This window comes from Microtus ochrogaster, chromosome 5 (assembly GCF_000317375.1).
Source record: "Microtus ochrogaster isolate Prairie Vole_2 chromosome 5, MicOch1.0, whole genome shotgun sequence".
Classification (NCBI taxonomy): domain Eukaryota; kingdom Metazoa; phylum Chordata; class Mammalia; order Rodentia; family Cricetidae; genus Microtus; species Microtus ochrogaster.
This window is the reverse complement of record NC_022012.1, coordinates 83,722,468-83,744,505: the sequence shown is the minus strand read 5'-3', so window position 1 is coordinate 83,744,505 and position 22,038 is coordinate 83,722,468. Positions and strand designations below refer to the sequence as shown.

Here is a 22,038-nt window from a genome sequence, read left to right as displayed (position 1 = left end):
CACACACACACACGGGAGATTTTTCATAATATAGTATGAAGTAGAATGGGGAAAGTGGTAGGTGTAGGACGCTTTCATCCATATTCTTTTTTTTTCAAGTTTTGGGGACATGATCTATGTAATCCTGGCTGAGCTGAAACTTACTATACAGATCAGGCTGGCCTTGAACTTGTGGCCATTCTCCTGCCTGTGGCTCCCATGTTCTGGGCCAATAACATTTAAAAATACAAATGAAATGCTTCATATAAAGACCGCATAAGATGCACAAGTTGCTTTGTTAAGATTTAAGAGTCTGAAACTCGGATCATTTTCCTAGGCCATAGGAATAACCCCACTGTTTGGCTTGCAGGTCCTTCCTGTGAGGGAGGAGTGTAAGTCCCATCTACCCACAATCTCACCCTTTCCACAGGCCCTAGCCCAGGTGCTCACACGGCAGCAGTGACGGCAGTGTTGAGGAAAGTTGAGACCCTTAATCTAAATCCCAGGATGGAACACTTGGCGTGCTCCAGCTCAGATGATCATGTCCTGCCACCTCATGTAAGTGAACATGGACATCACAGCACCAAGGCCGGAAGGTATTCAAATTCTACAACTTACAGGCTTCCTCTGTCAGGTAGGAAGGGATCTTAGGCCAATTTCTTAAAAAGAAACTTGAGGCCCAGCTCTTGAACTGGCCTCTCTGTCATCACTGTTTCTTCACTGCACCAGATCTCTGTCATGAGGCCCTGTGGAAGGTGGGCACCTGAACACTGTGCTCAATGGATCATCTCAGGTTATTCAGCTCACTATGGGCAGGGAAGGAATCTGATTCCAGGCCTCCCACCTTCTAGAGCCATGATCCTTGGTACACAGCATTGACAAAGTCCATGCACTCCAAACCCTACTGTACAGAAACACCCAGACTGAAAGGAATTTGTATAAGACTGGTCCTCAGCAACACATAAGAGCCTGCACTCAGCTATGTTTCTCTGACCTTGAATTTCTCCATCTTAGCAGGCACAGGAAGTCAGCAACAACCGGCGGCCTGGGAGTCAGCACCAACAGTCACACATTTGTTCTCAAAGGGAATTGTAAATAAACAAAAGACAACAGCAGGTAAGAGAGATGCTGTAACTTTATAAAACTGTGATAGGACAGCAATATTTGATTAGATATTTTTTTCTGGCAAGTTTATAAAAAAAACCTGGAAAATGAGAAACATAACTTAATAAAATTACCAAACAAACATTTCGATGAAATACATCTTTAGAAAGATGATGGAGGGCAACAGTGAGCAGTAATAGCAGCAGCAACGTGGAAGAAAAGCTGGTTTTGTGGTGAGACGAAGCCTCCAGGGACCATGGGAGCCTGGGCTGAGTGGCAAGAGGGCAGGCAGTGACCATCAGAGGAAGGAAGGCTTCCCAAATGAGCCCAGGCTGAGAGCTGCTGGCAGTGGGTGGAGGGGAACATAAGCCTCATGCAACTCCTCTGGCAGGGCCTACAGGCCACATGGCAGTGATCCACAGCCAAATCCCAAAGACTACCATCAGAAGACTGGTTCCTCCTCTGTCCGTGTTCCCCACTTGAAGAGCCCAGTAGGCAGAAACTCGAGCTGTCAACCTGAGCATGGGTATCAAATATAGCGGGAAGAACCAAAAAATATAGACATATAAAGTATACGCAAGGCGCTTCTCATATCATCTACACAAGGCAAAAGCAAGACCACCTTGGAGCAGGCTGGAAACACCCTCAAATGTTCCTTGAATGAAAAGGACGTCCAAAGGCTGCTGGGTGGATGCTTGACTACATTCTGAGGTAGTCTAACCATGACTTGCACAAGTAGCTGAGAATGATCACAAAGGGGGTGGCAGAAAAGTCGCTAGAGAAAAGGAAAATACACCACAGATGCCACTGAGACAACCAGAAGGTAGTCTAGGCTCAGGGTGGCTGATGGCAAGGCCCAAATGAACTCTGGGAACAAAAAGTCTTGGTTCTACTTGCTGATTTAAAGCAGTGTGGCAGGTGATAAGGGATCCGCAGAGGAATTACCTGACCTGGAGCAGGGGCACTCCAAGATGAGATGTGCCAATCTTAAATGGCTAGTCCTCTGCTGTCAACTCATCACACAGTGGTGATGAGCCAGGGAGTCTGAGTTTTGGGCAGAGAAGTTCCAGCACTCTTTTCAACTACTTCCCCCCATAACTGGACATGTGTGGTGTCTGGGGGAGCAGGGCTACTGTTAGACCTGAACTTGAAAAACTGGAGGTCCCTGCACTTGAGGGAGCAATCCGACCCTATGCTATCACTAAATGGGCAATAACAGTGACGAGCAAAGGTGTCCTTTTTAAATACTAATTCATGTTCTGTTTCTCTTCTGCCCCAGCATTTAGAATTCTAAAACAGGATGGAATTTTCTGAAGGTTTAAGAGGCAATAGCTGTATGAAAATGTTAGTATTTTCTCTGCTTTCCACATTTCCGGGAACGCCTTCTAGGGCAGAGTTCACCAAAGTCTTCAACTTCGTTTTCATATTCCTCTTCCTGAACAATACCTAGTTAGGAAGCAAAAAAGCAAAACCCACGTGAAAATGGCAACTTCCTCTTCTACCACAGAACAGAGTTTAACCTCCAGGTAAAACCTGATGTTTCTGAAATCATTGTTTTAGGTAAAGAAATGAAGCTCCCTGCCAGGGTGGCAGAGAAGAGAACTTTCCACTGTGCACTGGTGTTGCTTCCCAAGCAAGCACTCTTCTCCAGTGTTAAAGCTTCATAGTTTGGCTCCTTGAGCTGATATGACAATTATCTCTTTTGAAATAATCACCAAGTCCTGGTACCCAGAAGGGACTACAGCATAGCAAAGGCATTTGTACCAAGTTTCTCCAAGCTTTCCTCAGTTTGAAGGTCAGGGTTTTCCAGTAGCATCTGGAAGGGTCTCCAAGCGGACAAAACACTCGGAGGAAGAAGAAATGTGGTGCGGCAGTTGGGAAGGGCGAGAGGGAAGAAATCCTGTATCCACAGAAAAGTGTGACTCCTGCTAGGAAACCTGATCAGCTTTCCACTAGGTGGAGCCCTCTGCAGCCCTCCTAGTCATTGGCCCATGCTGGCCTCTACTGGACACTTTAGAGCCCCACTGGCTGACATGATAGACTCGCATAGGCAAACACTCCTATCAAGGGATGGCTTTATAGGACTACCTATCCTTGGGAGTTGTTGTGCTGAGTTTGAACGATGACTGAACATCTATAATAACTCATAAGCAAGTACAAGTCCAGAATAATGCCCTTCATCAGATGGAGAAATTCTATCACTAATGGTTTGGCAGATACTCCTGACATCACTGACAAACCCACCTGACACTCAACTGAAAGCCAGCAGTACCAGAACCCACAAGATCCAAAGTATCACCTGTTCTAGGAGAACAGGCCTTACCTTCATCTTTTAAGCGGAGCTCTGTCTTCTTTAGCCACTCCTGTGCGTTCTTGACGGACAAAGCCAGAATTTTTACCTGCTGAGTCATCACCTCCTCGGCTACAGAAACCAAAGAACAGAGGCTCTGAGTAAAGAGATGGCTTCAGGTATTAGAGCATTAAGCACTATGCCAGCTTCCCCACATCCCAAAGCTGCCTCTGCCAGCACAAGCACAGGCTGCCTTAAATGCTAGCCCAGAGCCACAGCTGTGCACCTGCAGACTGCCAAAAGCAAAGCTTTCTGGGAAACTTGTATTCAAAAGGTCATTAAGCCCTAACGTGGGGAAAGTGACTGAATACAGAACTTCTTCAATGTAACTTTGTTCATTTTATGCTAATTTCCAGTGCTGCTAAGAAACTGCCAATAAAGAAGGGAAGGGGAAACTGACTGCAGAGCAGATGAGAGCACTTACAGGCTCACACTGAGCGTGACTCAAGGCTACCCCAAGAAGAGATTGTGTCCTCAGTTCCTACCCTAGGGTTCAGCATCTTGCTGATGCTCAGGAAAGATCACTGGGTGAGTAATGCACAGGCACCTCAAGGAGTTTTCTCACGACTTTAAACATCCTCTCTGTATCTGCTCCATAGCATTAGACAGCAAGCCACTTTCTCACCTGAAGGACCCATCTCAGCTTACACTAATCACACATACTTAACTGAGGATGGCCTCAACAGTGAGATTTTGCTAGAATCTAAGAAGAGCCTTTCCTTGTCTTTCTGCTAATACTAACATCCCACCTCTACACCTAAGTACCAGTCCCTGGACCAATCCCCGCGGGCTCTCACCTTCAGCCCAGGCCTTCCGCCTGTAGAGCTCTTCCACCAGATCTGAAACCCTTCTGATGTGCTCTTGCACCTTCCTCTGCAGCATGTGGCTCTGCTCCTTGGAGCCCAGGTGACCACGGATCCAGATGCTCTGCTCAATGTCCTGCACCACTACTTTGCCTTCTTCGATGGCCGGGTCCACCTTTTCATGGAAAAATTCCAGATATTTCTGGTAGGCTGCTTGCTGCCTCCGGTGACCTTCCAAGTGAATGTGCTGCTCATATGACTCACTGATTCTCTCTCGACCCTCTCTCCCTTCCAGTTCAGCCCTGGAAATGATCACAGCCTCCGATGCTCCCTCAAATGCTTTGCCAGGACTGAAGTAACTTTCGGGGCTGCGGATGAACTTCACGCCACACAGGTCACACTGGGTCCTGTCTACATCAGCCCTTTTGAAGTTCCCAGCCCTGAGCTCCCTAGCCTCCTCCCTGCTGTGCTCTGTCTGAATCCATCTTCTCCAGCTGATGCACAGTGACACCACCAGGCAGGCTCTGCGCAGCTTGCGCTGGATCAAGGCCTTTCGCTGCTTCTGGAAAAGAATGGCAGCCAGAAAATGATCTCGATCTTCCAGGGCCAACTCCTCTAATTCATGTGTCTCATCTTCACCAAAATCCCACTCTGGGTCAGCAAACTGGTCCACAGGGCCCATACAGAGCAAGCGGTTCAGTCTGACCTCTTCATGGCAGAGGCCACGGACCACAGTGCCTTTGGTATGCACACTGTCCCACCGCCAGTGACAATCCACCAGGTACTCTTCATCTCGCTCAAAGAGCAGGTCCTGCAGCGCCTCAGCCACAGACTTCACACTGACAGCCATCAGCACCCGCTGTACCACTTTCAGCAACCTCTTGGGCACCTGGTCTGGCCAATTCGCGCTCATCAACTGCAGCCTTGTCTCAATCTCCCGGAAACGGCGGTATAGAAGTGGTTTGCAGAAGGGCTGCAGGACTTCCTCCGCATTCACCAGCATCACCAAACACAGCACCAGTGTCCGTTCTGCCTCCCCTGAGATCACATAGTCTATTTCACTGAAGGCATCAAGCAAGACATTGAAGTTCATATTCTCGTAACCACACAGCACCTTGACAAGGTAGGAGAGGTGGGACCGGAAGTCCCGGATGGCTCTGGCTACATCCTTCGGCTTGTACTCTTGGATGATGGAGAACACGTCCCCAGATTCCCTGTCCTTCTTGCTGAACAGGAACTCCCAGAAGTGCAAGAGAGCGATGTAGCTCTTGGGGAGGCACAAGACCGCATTCTTCCAGAGACGAGCCAGCACCACGCCACAGTGAATGAATTGCAACTCCAGCAGCACCACCGTGTTGGTAATGCTGGGGACCAGAGGTGTTTTGCATCTCCTAATGAGGACGTTCATGAAGCGGAAGAAGAGCCTCTTGTAGTCTTCAGGGTTCCTATGCACATAGAGCTGGTCCATGGAACTCTCCAGCAGCCTGATGAAGCACAGATAGGACTTCTCCACATTCTCATCTTCCCTGTTGGGCACCAACATGCCAAATTTCCCTTCAACGCATTTCATTCTGTAGCCCCTGACCTTGTTTCTGTCCTCTCTGTCAGACTCGAGGGCTTTCAGTTCCCGGTTGTAACTGTCCTCCTCCTGGTGAAGCAGCTTCTCAAAGTCGTCAGGGTAGCTGGAGGACAGCAGGAAAGCCTGCATGGCACTCAGCCACAGGTCTGTGGATTCCCTGCGGCTGTGTGCACTTTCTTTATGAAAAAGGTCCTGGATGTACTCTTTCAAGGCAAACCGGAAGGAGCGGAAGAACTTGTAATTTGGCTTTAGGATTTCTCTGCATGCCATAGGGTTTTCAGACAGCATTCTCTGATGGAAATGCCGAGGGAAGAGGAGGTTTAGGAAGGATTTGCAAAGGCCATATGTATCTAGAGACAAAATACAGTCTATTTCTTCAAGTTCTTCAGCTAAGACCTCAGGGAATACTTTCTTGGCTTCCAGAAGCAATCCGTTGATTGCCACCAGGTGCATTTTTGACTGAACCATGCACTTGGCCTCACAGCGCCTGAGGGGCCTGTGGAAATCCTCACACTTCTCATCCTCACATTTCAGACCCACAATAAATCTCGTGCAGACCCCTGGGTAGGTCTTCCCCAGCAGGATCTGTGTGATCTGACACAGTCTGCTCAAGAGGTGCTTGTTCAGGGCTAACTTGACTTGATCAGTCACTATTAAGAAGTGTTCTTTTGTTTTCTTCTCACTCAAGGTGAAATCCAGGTCAAAAATTATTCTTAATATAGGCCCAGGGTCATTCTGGGCTATCTGGCAATATTTGGCATCCACTTGAGAAATTCCAAAGAACTCAAAGCAAGATTTGACCATTTCCCTCTCAGCATTGTTTGTCACATTGTTAAGGGCCCTGACCAGGTTGAGAAGGACTTCCAAGCCCCCTGGAGCCAGGGCCAGAACCTTCTGATGCTCAGACTTACACTGGCTGGCTGCTTCATAGAGAGCTTCTACCACTCCTGCTGAGTGGTTGAGCATGTCAAACTTGATGAAGGCATCTTTAAGCTTCTGAAAGTCCCTGAGGATAATCCCTTGCAGGAACTGGGCCTCTGCGATGCCGGACAGCTGGCTAGTTTGATAGCAGAGATCAAGTGCTTCTCTCAGAATAGCCTTTGTATGTTCTATGTCAGAATCTCTGGCCACATTGAGGCGGGCAACCCCCAGGAGACAGGAGGCCTGGAAGTCCTTGTCGGCAGTCAGCCTGGCAGCCTCCAGGAAGCAACCATGTTGCTTCATCAACAGGGCAGCCTCTTCTCTCCGACCCTCCCTGTTAAGCAATTCTGCCGCTTCTGCTAGGCGTTTCCGAGACTTCAGGAATACCAGCTGATCTTCTACGTCAAGCTTGGAAAGGACAGCCATCATCTCCTTGCTCTTATTTGCACTCAGGTACTTTGCAGCAGCTTCCAAGTAAAACTGACTGGCAGAATAGGAGAGTTTGGGAATGGGAAAGGTCTTGTTCTTTAACATTTCTTCATATCTGCAAAGACAGAGTGTTGTAGGACATTTGTACACTGTGTGAATATGTGTTGCTGAGATTGGTGTAATAAAAAGCTGAATGGTCAATAGCTAGGCAGGAGAATACAGGCAGTACTCCAGGCAGAGAGAGAACTCTGGGAAGAAGAAAGGCGGAATCGTCAGCCGGATGTGAAGGAAGCAGGATGGGCAGTACAGATGAAGTAACAAGCCTCATACAAGAATGGAGATTTAAAAAACATAAGTTAAATTAAGTTATAAGGACTAGTTAGGAACAAGCCTAAGCTAAGGCTGAACTTTTATAATTCATAGTAAGTCTCCATGTCAATATTAGCTGTTGGCGGGCCTGACAAAAAAGTACACATGTCAATTTGTTATCAGCAAAAAGAGAAGTCTCTCCAAAATGCAGTACAAAGCAACTTAAAGCTCCCACGAGCAGATATTAGAGAAAAGACATAAAGCGGTCTGGTACACAAACATTTCTAGAAATGTTTCATTGTCCAGGAAAAATTTATGCATACTGAAAACCAAAACATAATAACCATTTTGGGTTTCAGCTTTGACAAACATGACTGTGACACTGAAAAGGACATAACGGTGGCTATAGCAGTCTTTGTTTTTACCTAGCTTGCAATTCTTCTCTTTTGTTCGGTGTGCATGACTGGAATCATGCTACACTGATATCGCTCTCAGGAGCACTTGCACTCCACTGACTAAAGTCAGTGTATCCTATTGTAAACACGCCAGGACACATCCTTCATCTTCAGCCCTCTCCTATGATGATGGGTCAGAGCAAAGAACGAGGTTGAGAGGCAGAATCCACTCTCAAGGAGCTCTGAGACTGCACTGAAGCAGCTCTCATGTGAGGGAGATTGACAGGTCAGCCACTTCAGAAGCATCAGAGTACCTACCACAGCAGGCCATCCCCTGAGAGAAGGGAGAAGGCAGAAAGATGCGAAGGAATAAAACCACCTACTTTTCTACTGCAACAGCAGCTTCCTCGAAGAGCTCCTCTTGGCAGTACATCCTAAGTGCAAGGTCAAATTCATGGATCTGCTCGAAGCACCGGAAGGCATCTTTGAAGCACTGGCTTCGCTTATAGAAATAGGCAGCGTCTCTTATCTACAACAGTAAAGTTTTGCTTTTATTTAAAGTATTCTAGGCTTTCTTAATCTTAAAAAAACTAACACATGAATAGTAAAAGTGATTATGTATCTATTTCTTAGTATAGATAAAATAAAAACTAATTCCTTTTAAAATAAAGGGGAAAGTTAAAGTCCAGGTCACATCATATACAAAGATGGAGTCTTGGTGGATTATAGATTTAAATACAGGGCTAAAGAGATGGCTCAGCAGTTAACAACACTTGCTTGTCTTGCAGAAGGACCCGGGTTCAATTCCCAGCACCTCCACAGTAGGTCACAACCATCTGTACCTCCAGTCCCAGGGGATTCAATGTCCTCTGCTAGCCTCCTCCCACACTGCACACATGCAGTAAACATACATATATGCAGGCAAAACACACATATATAAAAAAATAAAAGTTCAAAGATTTAGATACAAAAATTATTGAGAAAAATGTATGGGAATATCTGTGACCTGCAAGTAAAATGTTCCCAACAAAACCTAACAATTCAAATCTTAGGAGAAACATTAATGAATTTTATGACTTGAAACTGTTCCACAAAGTCTCATGAAATAAAGCTAAGAAAAACAATTTCAGGGCTGGAATACAGTTTGGTGATGGAGCACTTGCTTAAGATGTGTATGAAGCCCCAGGTTCAATTCCCGACACTGGAAATAGAAGAAAAGAAGGAAGAGGGAGAAGAAGCAAGAAAGAAAACCAGTTTAAGCATTGAAAGCAGTACTGTCCAACAGCTCTCTATGAGAACAGATGTTTCTCATTACTGTGTGATCCAATCTGTCACTAACTAACTCTCAATACAGACCTTGATATATGGGGTACTGTAACCTAAAACCTGAATTTAAATTTTATTTAATTTTAATTAATCTTAAGTAGCCATATCTGACTAGAAGCTACCATATAAGATCTAACAGTTCTAGAACATTTAAAAAAATCCTGTAGCTACAAAGACTTTTGAAAAGAGAATTTTAAAGATACTGGAAGGCTATAAACCGCCTTTACAATAGAGAAATGTGAACAGCTTCAGTAACAATTAGAGGAGTGGAAATTTAATCCACAGTGAGAAACATTTAGAGCCTTGCAAAAATAAGAATCTGCTAAACACGGTCAAGGACATAGGGAACACAGTATCTTTACATACAACATGGCATTGCCATTCTGGACAGCAAAGTAGTCATACCTAGTAAAATGAGATAGCAGTGTCTAAGGACCCAGGGCTGCAGGCCACTTCTAACAACACATCACAAATGGTACAGTAGTACTGAGTCATGCCACACCACACCTGAACTTTCATCACTGGAGAAAGGGGGTAGTGATACAGAGAACACTCACTCTGCAATGTTACCATGGTCAGAGACACAGCCAGAGCTCAACATAAGAGGCAAGGGAAAGCCAAAGCACAGAATAAGACAAGTTTAGACAAGTTTAAATCCCATGTGTATAGAAAATGCCACGATCTAGTGTTCAGCAATGCAAGCTGAGGTGAGGCTGAGGTGAGGTTAAAGAGACAAGCGATACTTAGCTCCTTTCCCATGGACAGTACTGGGAGGCAAAGGGGAAAGTGACAGGCAAGGCCTGTATCTTGTAGCCTCCCATTAGGGTTCTAGATGGTAACACCAAAGATTGGAGGGCAGAGACTAAAGAAGCTGGAAAGTATAGAAACTATCTTAACTCCTAGAATGTAGAATTCTATTCCCTGTTCTACTCCATCTCCCAGATAAGCCACACCCCATAACAAACATGGAGCCAGGGCTGCAGCATTGGGAGGGACTGATCTTCTTAGACACTGACATGGGGCCCACAACTCCAACTTCTCAGTAGGTCTCATTCCCCACTCTGACTTCAATATCCAGGGTGTGCTAGCGATCCTAGAAACTGTTACAGTGATACGCAGAAACCCATGTTCCAAATAGGGAATAGAAAACTTGGGTAGAAAATACATGTCTCGAAAAACCAAAAAAAAAAAAAAGAAAAAAAAGAAAAAAAGAAAATACAACAGTTCACAGCCCCATGCTTTCTAGCACACTTTTTGCAACTGCCAGACTGTTTTAAATTCTTACTGCACCAAATCTGATTCCCTCACAAGGAACTGCGGAGCTAGGGAGATGGCTCAGTAGTTAAAGTGTGTGCTACACAAGCCTGAGGGCTAGAGTTCTGATCATCAAAACCCACTAAAATGCCCAGTGAGGGAGTGGATTTGGAAAGGAAAGATGGAATCCCCAGAACAAGCTAGCAAGCAAAATGGCCATATCAGTGAGTTCTGGGTTTGATTCACTGACCCTGCCTCAGTGAGTAAGGTGAAGGAGAGATGGAAGATGATTCCTGACATCACTTTTGGGCACAGGCGCGCACGCGCGCGCGCACACACACACACACACACACACACACACACACAAATGGAAAAAAGCAAAACAAAGGAACTGTTGAGAAAATGCCCACAACTTGGATGTTACAGCAATGCAATGTAGCTACAAACAATTTCTAACTGCTTACTTTCTTCTCCTGTTTTAATCTTGCCACAGACAAGCAGCCATTTGTGTCCCACTGTCAGCTTGCTAACCACTAAGAAGCTGTGTTCCACACTAGAAGTTCTGCCCAACAGAGCTTTGAGTGATGATTCCATTCTGGAATGATGAGCATTCACAATATGACTAGTGACACTGAGGGTCAAGCTTTTAACTTTACTTTTTAATTAACTTAACTTTCTATCAAGTAGCTGCACATGATTACAGGATCAGACCATGATGATCTATCTAGGTAATTACTGGAAACACAGAAAACCCTCCACGTATACATACACCAAACTACTTACTCAAGTGACTCCAGACTGTGAACCTAGGCAAAGAGAAAGCAAGAATATTTTAACATCCGTCTGGTTTGGGTCTGTGACTTGGCCTCCCTATGGCTGACTTCAGGACTTGAATAGTAACACAGATGTGGATAAACACACATACACACAGAGACACACAAATACATACAACACACTCTTGAGCAAGTGGAGAAAGAAGGACCCCAGATGACAGGGCCAGCCTCTCCTTCCTTTAAGGATTGGAGTCTCTTCCTGCCACAAGCAGAGACTGATGGCCCACCCCTCCATTTACTCAGATGAAGCACCATTATTCAAGGAGCATCTTTGGGTTGGGGCCATACCTTTCCCAGCCTCTCACACAGCTGGGCAGAGAGCTGGAACTCCTTAGCATAGCTCAAACATTTAAGAGACAGCTTTGGCTCATTGCACTCCAAGTAAGTCTTAGCCAGTTCCAAATACTGCAGCTCCTTCTCCCTGGGGAAAAGGGAAAGAATCAGCATTGTCATGAAATGTGGCCGGTATATCCAACCTGACACTCTCATCAGAGAGCATGAGAACCAATCCTAAGAGACTTACTTGGGGCTGACTTTCTTTGACTTCATATTCAGGGCAGTGTAGTGGGCCAAGGCCAACTTCTCCTTCTCAACTGCATCTCCTTTCTGGTAACACTTAGCTGCAACCTGGAATAGGCCAAAGGTTTGATTCCCAGCAAGGTAATGGAGGTAACAGAACAAGAATTAATGCATGCATTATGTTGCTATGGACAGAGTCCTGTGTCTGGCCCAGCCCAATCTGACGGAAGAGCAGGAAAGTACAAGTGATTTAAAGAGAGGAGTCTCCAAAGACAGAGTCCAGCTGTGGGACCAGCTAATACAATCCAAAGGTTTCATTAGGAAATAGTCAGTAGCCATGAAGAAAGTGAATACAACATGTAGATCTATAGGCCACCACAACACCAACTCTGTATAATCTTCTAATGGCCACGTGCAGAAGACATACCCCTCCTCACTGTATGTAGTAGCAACCTTAGTCAGAGCCATGGAGCAAAGGGCCCAAAATTACCCAGCAGCTTTTCTGGGCTTTGACATGGTTGCTAGCTATAGTGGCAGCCTGTGTGCTGGTGGACAGCAGTGTAGACGTGGTGGCGTAGAAATGTAGTAGAGATGGCATCAGAGCACCTAAGATCCTTGAAGCATGCAAACCTGTGTCAACAAACCTCTGACTATGAGGTGTGCAAAGGAGTGTCAAAGGTCTCCAAGCACAACCCAAATCCTGGCCATCAGAAAAGCTGCTCTCTGAAACAGGAGGTCCTGCACTGTCTCAAAGCACAAGCTACAGAAGCAGTAGGCTCACACTGCACCGGCATTAGGTCTCAATGTTGGTACTGGAGACACTGAGTGGTGCTTGTGGTAAATTGGACAGAACGACCTCTCCCACTCATGCTCTTTGCTCCTGTCCACCCGCATTCCCAGCTGGCCCTCTGCATGCACTGTTCTAGCTGGAATGCTCCCCTTTCCTTTCTCTGCCTAGTTCACTTCACTTATTCTACAATCTCAGCTCAACACCCTTTCTCAAAGAAGGCTTCCCTGACCTCCTGTGTCCAGGACAGGTGGCTCTGGGGACAGCTGGTTCTCATCTGTGACACCTGAAACTGCTGAACTGTGCACTTGTCTGTGTATCACTGTTGTTCACCATCATATTTTTAGGATCTAAATAAAATGTCAGGCCCATAGCTCAACAATTATTTGCTGGATGAATGATCTTGCATGGTGGTTCTGACACATTCATTGACATGCAGCCAAAAACTCAATAAGCCACCTGAGTCCTGAAGTCCTTTAGCGGGGGTCAAAATAAAGTCGGGCGAGGAGAAGGCTTTTTATAACATTCTCATCTGTGCCGGCTCCCCTAAAAAAATTTTAGATTCAAACATTCAAAAGGTATTTTTAAAGGGATAAATAATTGGAAACCCATGGACAACACATATGGGCAACATCAATGATGTTCTGAAAGGAATGAAGAGTTAAGATTTTATATTATAACACTCCGGTCTGGTGCCCACACCTGCTGCTGCCCAGCCTGCCTTGCCATTCCCTCCCTGCTGCCTCCCTCCACCCTGCCAAAAAATATTTTGGTTTTACAACAATAGCCAAATGTTCAGTGCTTCTTTTCAATTATAACAAGGATCAATAATGAATAATTTTGGGGCTCTATCAATTTCTACAGCTAAATATTGCATATTTTGAAAATAACCTTTCATATATACCTCTATAATAGCATGGTTTTTCTCTTCACCTCATTGTTAGAAATCAAAAGGGTGGCCAGAGCTCCTCACACCTCTGACCTCTGCCACATTCCTTTGAATATACTTTTGCTGCTTCTACCCCAGCATTAGTGAGTCTGTCTGTCTCCCTGTCCTTTAATGTGGCCTCTGACTTATGTAGCCAAGAGAATTCATAAGAAGTGCCACAGGGCTAATTCTAAGAACAGGCCTTCAGGACTGACATATTTCTTTGAACGCTGGCATAATATGAACTAGCCCAAATTTATCTGCTGAAGGAACAAGATCTGCTGAAGTTTTCCAAGAATCCTAGTGACCCCCACACCCATCCCCCCATTACCAGAGCCAGGAACCGGCCAATCACCAGAAACAGAATACAACTGAATGGCGGCCAAGGGTAGACACACGAATTCCGGTGGGTCCAGTAGCTATTTAGCTGGTTCAAACTGCTAGCCCAGAGACCTGTGCAGACAACTTGTGATAAGCCGCTAAGTTTGGGTGGGGGTACTTGTTATGAAAAACCCAGATATGATCCCTTTTCTGTACATGTAAACTATTTCCCATCATAGCAAACCAAACTTTTCTAGGAACTGAGATGAAGGAAATGTGAGGTGCTCTGTCTCTGTCTATACCACAGGGCCTGTCTTTGATCAATTCTGACCTACAGTCCTAGTGCCTTCACTCAGACCTAGCTTACAGGCTCCAACAATAAGAGTTGCTAGAGCAACAGAATGAGCCACACAGCGTCTGTTCAGACATGGAAGGGAAGCAGCAGACATCTTTCTGGGACACTTGAGAAGCTGGACCCCATCCATTTGCAGAGAAGGAAAGAAAGCCATCTGCCAAAACCAGCGCAGCTGCTTTCAGCTGTAGTCATGGTGAGCCAGTCATCCAGGTGCCCAGCAGTCAGCTCCAAGAGCTGTAAGTTTCCTGAACTCAGTCGGTGGTGGTAGATATCGTTGCTACCCACAGCATTCTCCTTCCTTTCTTGCCAGATCAAAAAAAATCTACTCTACATACAAGGCTTAAACTGTCAAGAGGACTACCCTCCCAGATGACTTTGCAGAGGTGAAGGGCATGTGACCTAGTACTAACAAGGAGAAGCATGAGGAAGTTCACTGGGAACTTTGGATCTAAAAAGAGATCCTAAAGAAGCTAGTGCCTGCCCTCATTCCTGTGTGGGATGCTGCTGATAGCGGGGTGTCCGGAGTTGCTGAAGCAGACACTGTGCAGCTACAGAGGGGAACATCTCTAGCGAGCTTCAGCTGACAAAGGGAAGAAATAAAGTAAGATTGGGACTGTTAATGGTTTAGCTGAGCTGCAAAAATCAATCATGGAAATAAATAGGAAGGCCCCTTGGCAGGGGACAGACCATGACTGACTGACTGACTATCTGACTATCTATCTATCTATCTATCTATCTATCTATCTATCTATCTATCTATCTATCTATCTATTTATCTATCTGTCAGCACTTTGCTGAAATGAAGGACTACCATGCCTGCACTGACTGGGAAGGAACAGGGCAGGGGGCTCTCCTCCTGTCAGGATAAACTCAGAAATGGCACAATCACTGCCACCATCACTGTGTCCTAGTCACCAATGTGATAGTGGGAAACCTTCCCATGAGGTCTGCCAAGGCCAGCAGTCACAGACATTCCTCACCCTGGCTTCTGGCCCCGGCTCCTTACCTTCCAGCACTGATGCTTGGCATAATAGTCTCCTTGTGTGATCCACTCACCAGGAGTTGAGGTCTTAACAAACATGCTATCGTCAAAGTCTAAAATGAAAGTGAAAAGTGAGCTTGTTTCTCTAGGCAGTAACCCTCGACTTACATCTGTTTGGCCTAAACTATATCCCCCGAAATTCATTTGCTGAATTCTTAATCTCTACTACTTCAAAAATAGGGCTTTCTTTGGAGACCAGAGCTATACAATGAAGTCTTTGGGATAGGCCTTAAACCAGTCTCACAGTAAAAGATCAGGATATATACATCACACACACACACACACACACACACACACACACTCGCACATACACCACAGTTGCACCACACAAAGGAAAGACCATGTGAGGACACAGTAAGAAGGTGTTCTTCATCTGGAAGCCCAAGAGAGGCCTCAGAAAAAAACTAACCCCACCTACTCCTTGATATTGGCCTTCTAGCTAGTAGAAATGGGAGAAATCACATTTGTTGCTGTACTGCAGGCAATGCGCTGTGTTGCCCTTCTAGACTTCATCAAGAAGTATTTTAGCACCAAAACAGGTTGGTGTATGTTTCAGAAGGAGGAGGTGGAAGTGAGAAACACATAATTTGCTTTTTAAATTCTGGTCTACTTTTCTTGACTGTAGCTATAAACAAGAAGACACATAGCAATTATTAATTCCTTGAAAATAAAAAGCCAGTTAGTTCTTAGTAAGCTCTCAAAATTCAGCATGGGACAAGAGGACAGGCATTTACAATACATGCTACTCAGCTTCTGATGGAGCTACATCTCAACAAACCCCACAGTAAACTGGAAATATCATAATTCAAAAGGGCTTTAAATACAACTAATTTACAAGATACCATGTCTTAGCAACCCAGGACACTGTGGTTGCTAATTGTACCCACTTATTACTAGCTGAGGAAAAGATGAAAATTCAAAATATGGTTTCTACTGGTGTATCAATTCTATACCATTGTAAAGCTGAAAATTCCAAGCTGAACAAAATCCATTTTTTGCTTCCAAGTGCATATGTTGTCCTCACCACAGTAGACAGCCTAACACCTTGCTGTGGGTGGGAAAACACTACTATAACCACTTACAGTCTGTCCTTTCTGTTCCATACCAACCCTCCCCACCCATGGTCCTCAGAATGTCATCAGCAACGAACAACAATGCACAGTTCATTAAGTACCAGAGATACAGTGAATGCCACAACAATGTCAGGAAGCCAGATCAAAGCTAAAGGGACCAGAGATGCCTAGACTAATGGGTTGCAACCAAAGAACAATGGGTCTCAACCAGAAGGATCAGAGACCAAGAAGACTTCACAGCCTGCTCCCTCCCTGCTTTCCTTCCAATAGTCTTATGAAGCACAATGCAACAATGACCACAGCCCTGAGTGAGGCCTCTATGCACCAGGTGGGAGTATAGTCCCAAAGAAAACCCCATCCTACACCTGAAGAGGACGAGGTAACCATGCTAAAAAATTCCAAAATGTATCAGTGCCATACTCACCTCATATTCACCTGTACTGGAGAGACAGATGCACTGGAAGAGTCTACGTGTCCAACCATAGCTTATGGTTAAGACTGCCCTTGCTCTTGTGCTCATACTGCTACCATGATACAAAAGAAACTGTCGTTCTTGAACATTTTAACTTTGTAAGTAAAACTACTTATCTTAATCATCCCTCCAGTGGGTACTAGAGCATATTGGGTAATTAAAAGGAATATGAGTGAGTCAGGAGGTGGTGGTGCCCACCTTTAATCCCAGCACTTAGGAGGCAGAGGCAGATAGATCTCTAAATTCAAGGTTAACCTTGTCTACAGAGTGAGTTTCAGGCTATCCTAGAACACAGAAAAACCCTGTCTTGGAAAAAAAAGTTACAGGATAAATTGAAAATTATATACTAGGCCAACCGACTCCTTTTCCTTTTAATGGGAAGGGAAAAGGGCCCATGATAAGGAAATTGGGCCTGAACAAGGTCATGTAACTACTCAGATGGCAAGGTCACTGAGAAGATGAGATTTTAATGTTAAGCCTTCAACCCTTCTCACCACAGCCCAAAAAAAAGAAGATTGGATCCTGGTCCCCAACTGAGCTATGAGCAATAACCAGAAATAGTCAGGCAACCAGCAAACCTCTCTACAGTAGATAAGCTCTGCTTCTTCCTGAGAAGTACACAACCCTTAGAGAAATTAACCACAGTCTAGAGGAGCCAACTCATTAACTAATTCTCAAGAAAAAATGAGGCTTTCTTCTCCACAGAGGGAAGATTGTTTTTCTTCATGGTTATCTTACTCAGAGGACTTTATTTTTTAATTAGCTAGTCTTTGAAAATTATGACAATAATAATATATAATTTTTAAACCTTTCTAATACTATAGAGTCTAAAGAAGAAAATGATGTCTACATCTACTCAACAAACACATAAAGACCTATACAAAGGTGAGCACTGTAAAGTCTACTTCAGAAGTAGCAGCTGTGCAAATGTATATTTATGCATTTTCTCTATCCTGACCTGCTCGCCATGGGGCCCTGAATAACCAGGAGTTAAATTGATACAAATGATGACTCTCTTGCCATCTGAATTCTTGGTCTCTGTGCTGTGACGTTTAGAAGCCAGACAGTCAGACAGTCCAACTAATCTCACTGTGGTGGTCTGAATGAGAAAGGCCCATATCGGCACATGCATTTGAATGCTTGATCCCCAGTTAGTGGAACTGTTTAGGAATGATTAGGAAGTGGGGCCTTGTTGGAAGAGGTATGGGGATGGGCTTTAAGGTTTTCAAAAGCCCATGCCAGACCAGGTGTCTCTCTCTGCCTGATGCCTGCTACTTTGGATCAGGATGTAAAGTTCTCAGCTATTCCCCAACACCATGCCTGCCATCTTACTACCATAATGATCACTGACTAACTCTCTAAAACTGCAAGCAGCTCCCATTTCAATGCTTTCTTCTGTAAGAGTTCCCTTGGTCATAGAATTTCTTCAAATCAACAGAACAGTAACTAAGACACTCACTAACCTAATTCTTAATGTACCAGTGTGCAAAATGAGTTTGGTTTGACAGTCATAGGCACTTAAACAGATTTCATATGCACATACACATAACATATGTGTACATGTAAATTTTCTATTCTGCTATATGCTGATGTACATAGTTTTGTATTTGTGTTAATATAAGGTTCTTTAAAATTGGATCATTCTGTATCTGAGCTACATCTTATATTAAATCTCATTATCATGATGATACATGGATAGGAGAGTTGATTTCCAGAGTTTTAAGGAAAAATTAAAATGTTAACTATTATAGTGTTGGCAAACATGGTCACCTTAAATGGGATTGTAAACAGGATAATCCTAGAAATAATGTTTTTTCCTGAACATATTCTAAGCAGAATGCCTGTCACTTCTTGATTATGCAGAAGATGTGGCAAAGGCAAACATTGGGCTAGTGAATGTAGATCAACAAGAGACATTCAAGACCATCTTTGCCTTTACAAAACTCCTTGAGGGATTGCTCTCAGGCCCCTATGCTAAATCCAGTTCAATAACTTCCTGCCATCATTGAGGAAACTCCTTCCCAGAGCAATTAAAGAACCTAATGCCAAAAAAAATTGTATCATTCTACACTGTTTGTATTTTTCTTGTTTTTATATATCATATCTTAACATCTTTCCATACCAATAAGTAGAAATCCATCTTAGTCTTTTTAATAATTGTATGGCATTTTAGCCTTTCCCTTACTGGATGTTTGGACTACTTTCATTTTCTTGTTATTACAACTAGGGCTATGTGGTTTTCACTTTGATAGGCAATCTCAATCAGGCTACCCAAAAGTTTTTAGTAACTTGTATTATAACACTGTGACCTAGTTCCTGCAGCCCATACCCAAATCACTCACTTTTAAAGGACAAATAACAGATTTCTCTAAAGTAGCAAACTCACCCCAAATGCACAACAAACACTCTTTCCCAGACACTTTAACATAAAAAAGCTAAAATGCGTTTTCTGAGAAAAGCATGGAGAGGGTGCTATCAAGCAAAACAAAACTCTACACCCCATGACTGGAAGCACAGAACAGTGGTAGAATACTTGGCCTCCCATGCATAAGGGCCCAGGTTCAATCTTCAGCACTATAAAACACAAAACAACAAAAACTGCCCTTTCTACATGACCATCAGAACAGAAGAGACACATCTCCAACAGCAAGAATAGTTTAATGAGATTTTACCTTTATTTTCATCTGTCTTTACAACTTGGACAAAATCTCTCCTAATGAAATATTTGAAAGCAGGAGCCCGCTTCTCTAGGTTTTCATCAAAGATCCAGAGGTTGACCCGAGCCCGTGTGATGGCAGTATACAGCTGCTTCAGCTCTCCATTGAGGAGCTAACAATAAGATTGAAGACAAAGATGATGAGCCTTGTGTCCAAGTGACAGTGTAAACATGATTTAAGGGGTTTACTCTGATCTGAGAAAAGTATAAAAACTAAGCTAATTTTTAATTTAATTTTACTTATTATTTGTATCGGTAGAATATTTGCATGTGAGGACATATGTGTACAAGTCACAGAACAACTTTGTGGAGTTAGTTCTCTCCTTCTCCTTCTATATAGGTTCTAGGAATTGAACTCAGGTAGTTAGGTTTGCCTTACAAGCATTTTGCCCACTGACCCATCTCACTGACCCACAAAAAAAAGTTTTAGAGAGTTTGTTCTGTTCTGTAGTCAAGAGCACTAGCTGCTCTTGCAGATGACTGAATTCTATTCCCAGTCACATAAGTTCCCAACAGGTAACTCATAAATAAATGTAATTCTATCTCCAGCAGATCCAACATCCTCTTCCACCTGCCACAGGAACCCAAACACACATAAATAAGCATTAAAATAAACATTACTTAAAATTAAGTTTTAAAAAATTACTGCTAACCTTTGAGAAGGATACCAGGACCTCACAACTGTTATGACTTACTTTTCCTTTAAGTTTTTTTTGTGTGTGTGTGTGTGTGTGTGTGTTGCTTGCTTTTTAAAATTAAGACAGTCATGCCTTGTACAGCAACTATCATTACTACTAAACCAGTTCAAACACATTCTGTGATTTCATCAACTTTTGTGAATAAAGCTGGGTTCCAGAGGTGAATGGAAGGCCCTTCCACCTCCATCAATCCAGTGCTCTGCAGAGAGGGAGGGGACAGACAACATTGCCTTTCTTTCCCCATTCCCACTGTCAATGTAATGGAAGGCCAGCCAAGTGCAAGGCTCCATTTTTCTTCTCATTTTCTTTCCAAGCCTTATTTGCTTGTTCCATATTAAATCTCTGTGTGAACAAATTGCAGATATTCACCTTGTACATTTCTGGGTTCACCATAAGGGGCCGAGCCTGAGAGGAGTTTGATTTCTCCAGAGGGACATCAACCAATGGCCAGTTTTCCTCTCTGGAGTCAGATGACGGTATGAATGAGGAAATGATCTTCCATTCCTTGTAAGCCTAAACAACAACAACAACAACAAGTTGAAGAACAACAGAATTTGCTTTTGAAATACCTCCCAAGCTCCACAGAAAACTGAGCCCCAAGCACAGGTGTGGAGCCTTCAACACAAGTTGTATAGAGGGAAGTATCTCATGGCCTCAGAATAGATGGGAAGAGCTAAGGTTGCACAGGCAGAAGTCAAAGAAGCTACCATGAAAATACACCAACACTTGGGTAAGATGATTGAGAATCCAGGCATAGGTGCCCTCTATGGGCAAGAATGCTAAGGGCCCTAGGTGTTACAGTAATTCAAAGGATGTCAGCAAGCAGTAAGGACGGAGGGAACCTTACTCCTTCTCACAATGTGGTTAAGAAATACCACATAGGGACAACATTTAGGCACAGGTGGCAGAATTATCTAAATTAATCAACCACTGAATGGAGAGAAAAATAGATGCTATATGTGACATGATATGAGGTAGATGAGGCATATTAATAACTAATTTTCCACTTATTATCTGACCTTGGACACAATGTTTTTATAGTGGATAACAGAACAACTTCACTTTGTTTGTCAAGAAAAGGAGATAACATTGAGGGTATAGTACTTGCTTTTAATATATTCTTTCTTTTACCCAAACCCCCAAAGCTAATGGGATTGTATGACTAGGGGATAGCAATGCTAAAGCAGTGGTTCTCAATCTGTGGGTCATGACCCCTTTCACAAGAGTTGCCTAAGACCATCTGAAAACACAGATATTTACATTAATATTCATAACAGCAGCAAAATTACAGTTATGAAATATCAATATAAAAATTATGATGGGATCACCACGACATGAGAAAGAGTATTCAAGGGTCATAGCACTAGGGGAGAACCACTGCAAGGGGTAATATCTGCATGTTACATGGTCTTTCATTGGTCAACCTGCCACAGTGCTAAAGTAACCAGACAACATGTGAATGAATGGACGGACATGCTATATTTCAATAAAGATATTGGTCAGTGCTAAACTGAGTTTCATATAATTTCCATGTGCCATGAGATATTATTCTTTGAGTTTTTTCTAACCATTCAAAAATGTAAAATCCATTTTTAGTTCCAGGATGTGAGAAAGAGCCAGTGGGCTGAAATTGGTCAGCAAGCTTCAGAATTGGTTTCTGACCCCCGCAAGGCTGAATTGTTCAGGTTATATGTGGTACTTAAAATGAAAAATCCCTAGGAGTCTTGAATTTCACAATTCACATGTCTTCTGAATGTAGCCACTCTATTCCCCCAGCCTTTCATTTTTATAAAGCGTGCCAACTTGACATCATTGTAATGTTCAAGGATGCCCAAACCATAAAGT

The 22,038-nt window shown here is 43.8% G+C and overlaps 1 protein-coding gene across 1 annotated transcript in view; it reads right to left on the bottom strand.

Annotated features, from left to right (window-relative positions):
* Positions 1-1,096: 1,096 nt before the first annotated feature.
* Trank1 (tetratricopeptide repeat and ankyrin repeat containing 1) overlaps positions 1,097-22,038 on the bottom strand; it is an 83,323-nt gene continuing 62,381 nt past the window's right edge. The window contains exons 14-22 of the mRNA XM_005348204.2: positions 20,563-20,706; positions 19,452-19,608; positions 15,199-15,287; positions 11,806-11,909; positions 11,571-11,703; positions 8,253-8,398; positions 4,231-7,280; positions 3,407-3,505; positions 1,097-2,529 (exon numbers count right to left, since the gene is read on the bottom strand). Of these exons, the coding sequence (XP_005348261.1) occupies positions 2,429-2,529; positions 3,407-3,505; positions 4,231-7,280; positions 8,253-8,398; positions 11,571-11,703; positions 11,806-11,909; positions 15,199-15,287; positions 19,452-19,608; positions 20,563-20,706 (4,023 nt within the window). The 3' untranslated portion in view covers positions 1,097-2,428. The remainder of the gene's footprint in view (positions 2,530-3,406; positions 3,506-4,230; positions 7,281-8,252; positions 8,399-11,570; positions 11,704-11,805; positions 11,910-15,198; positions 15,288-19,451; positions 19,609-20,562; positions 20,707-22,038) is intronic.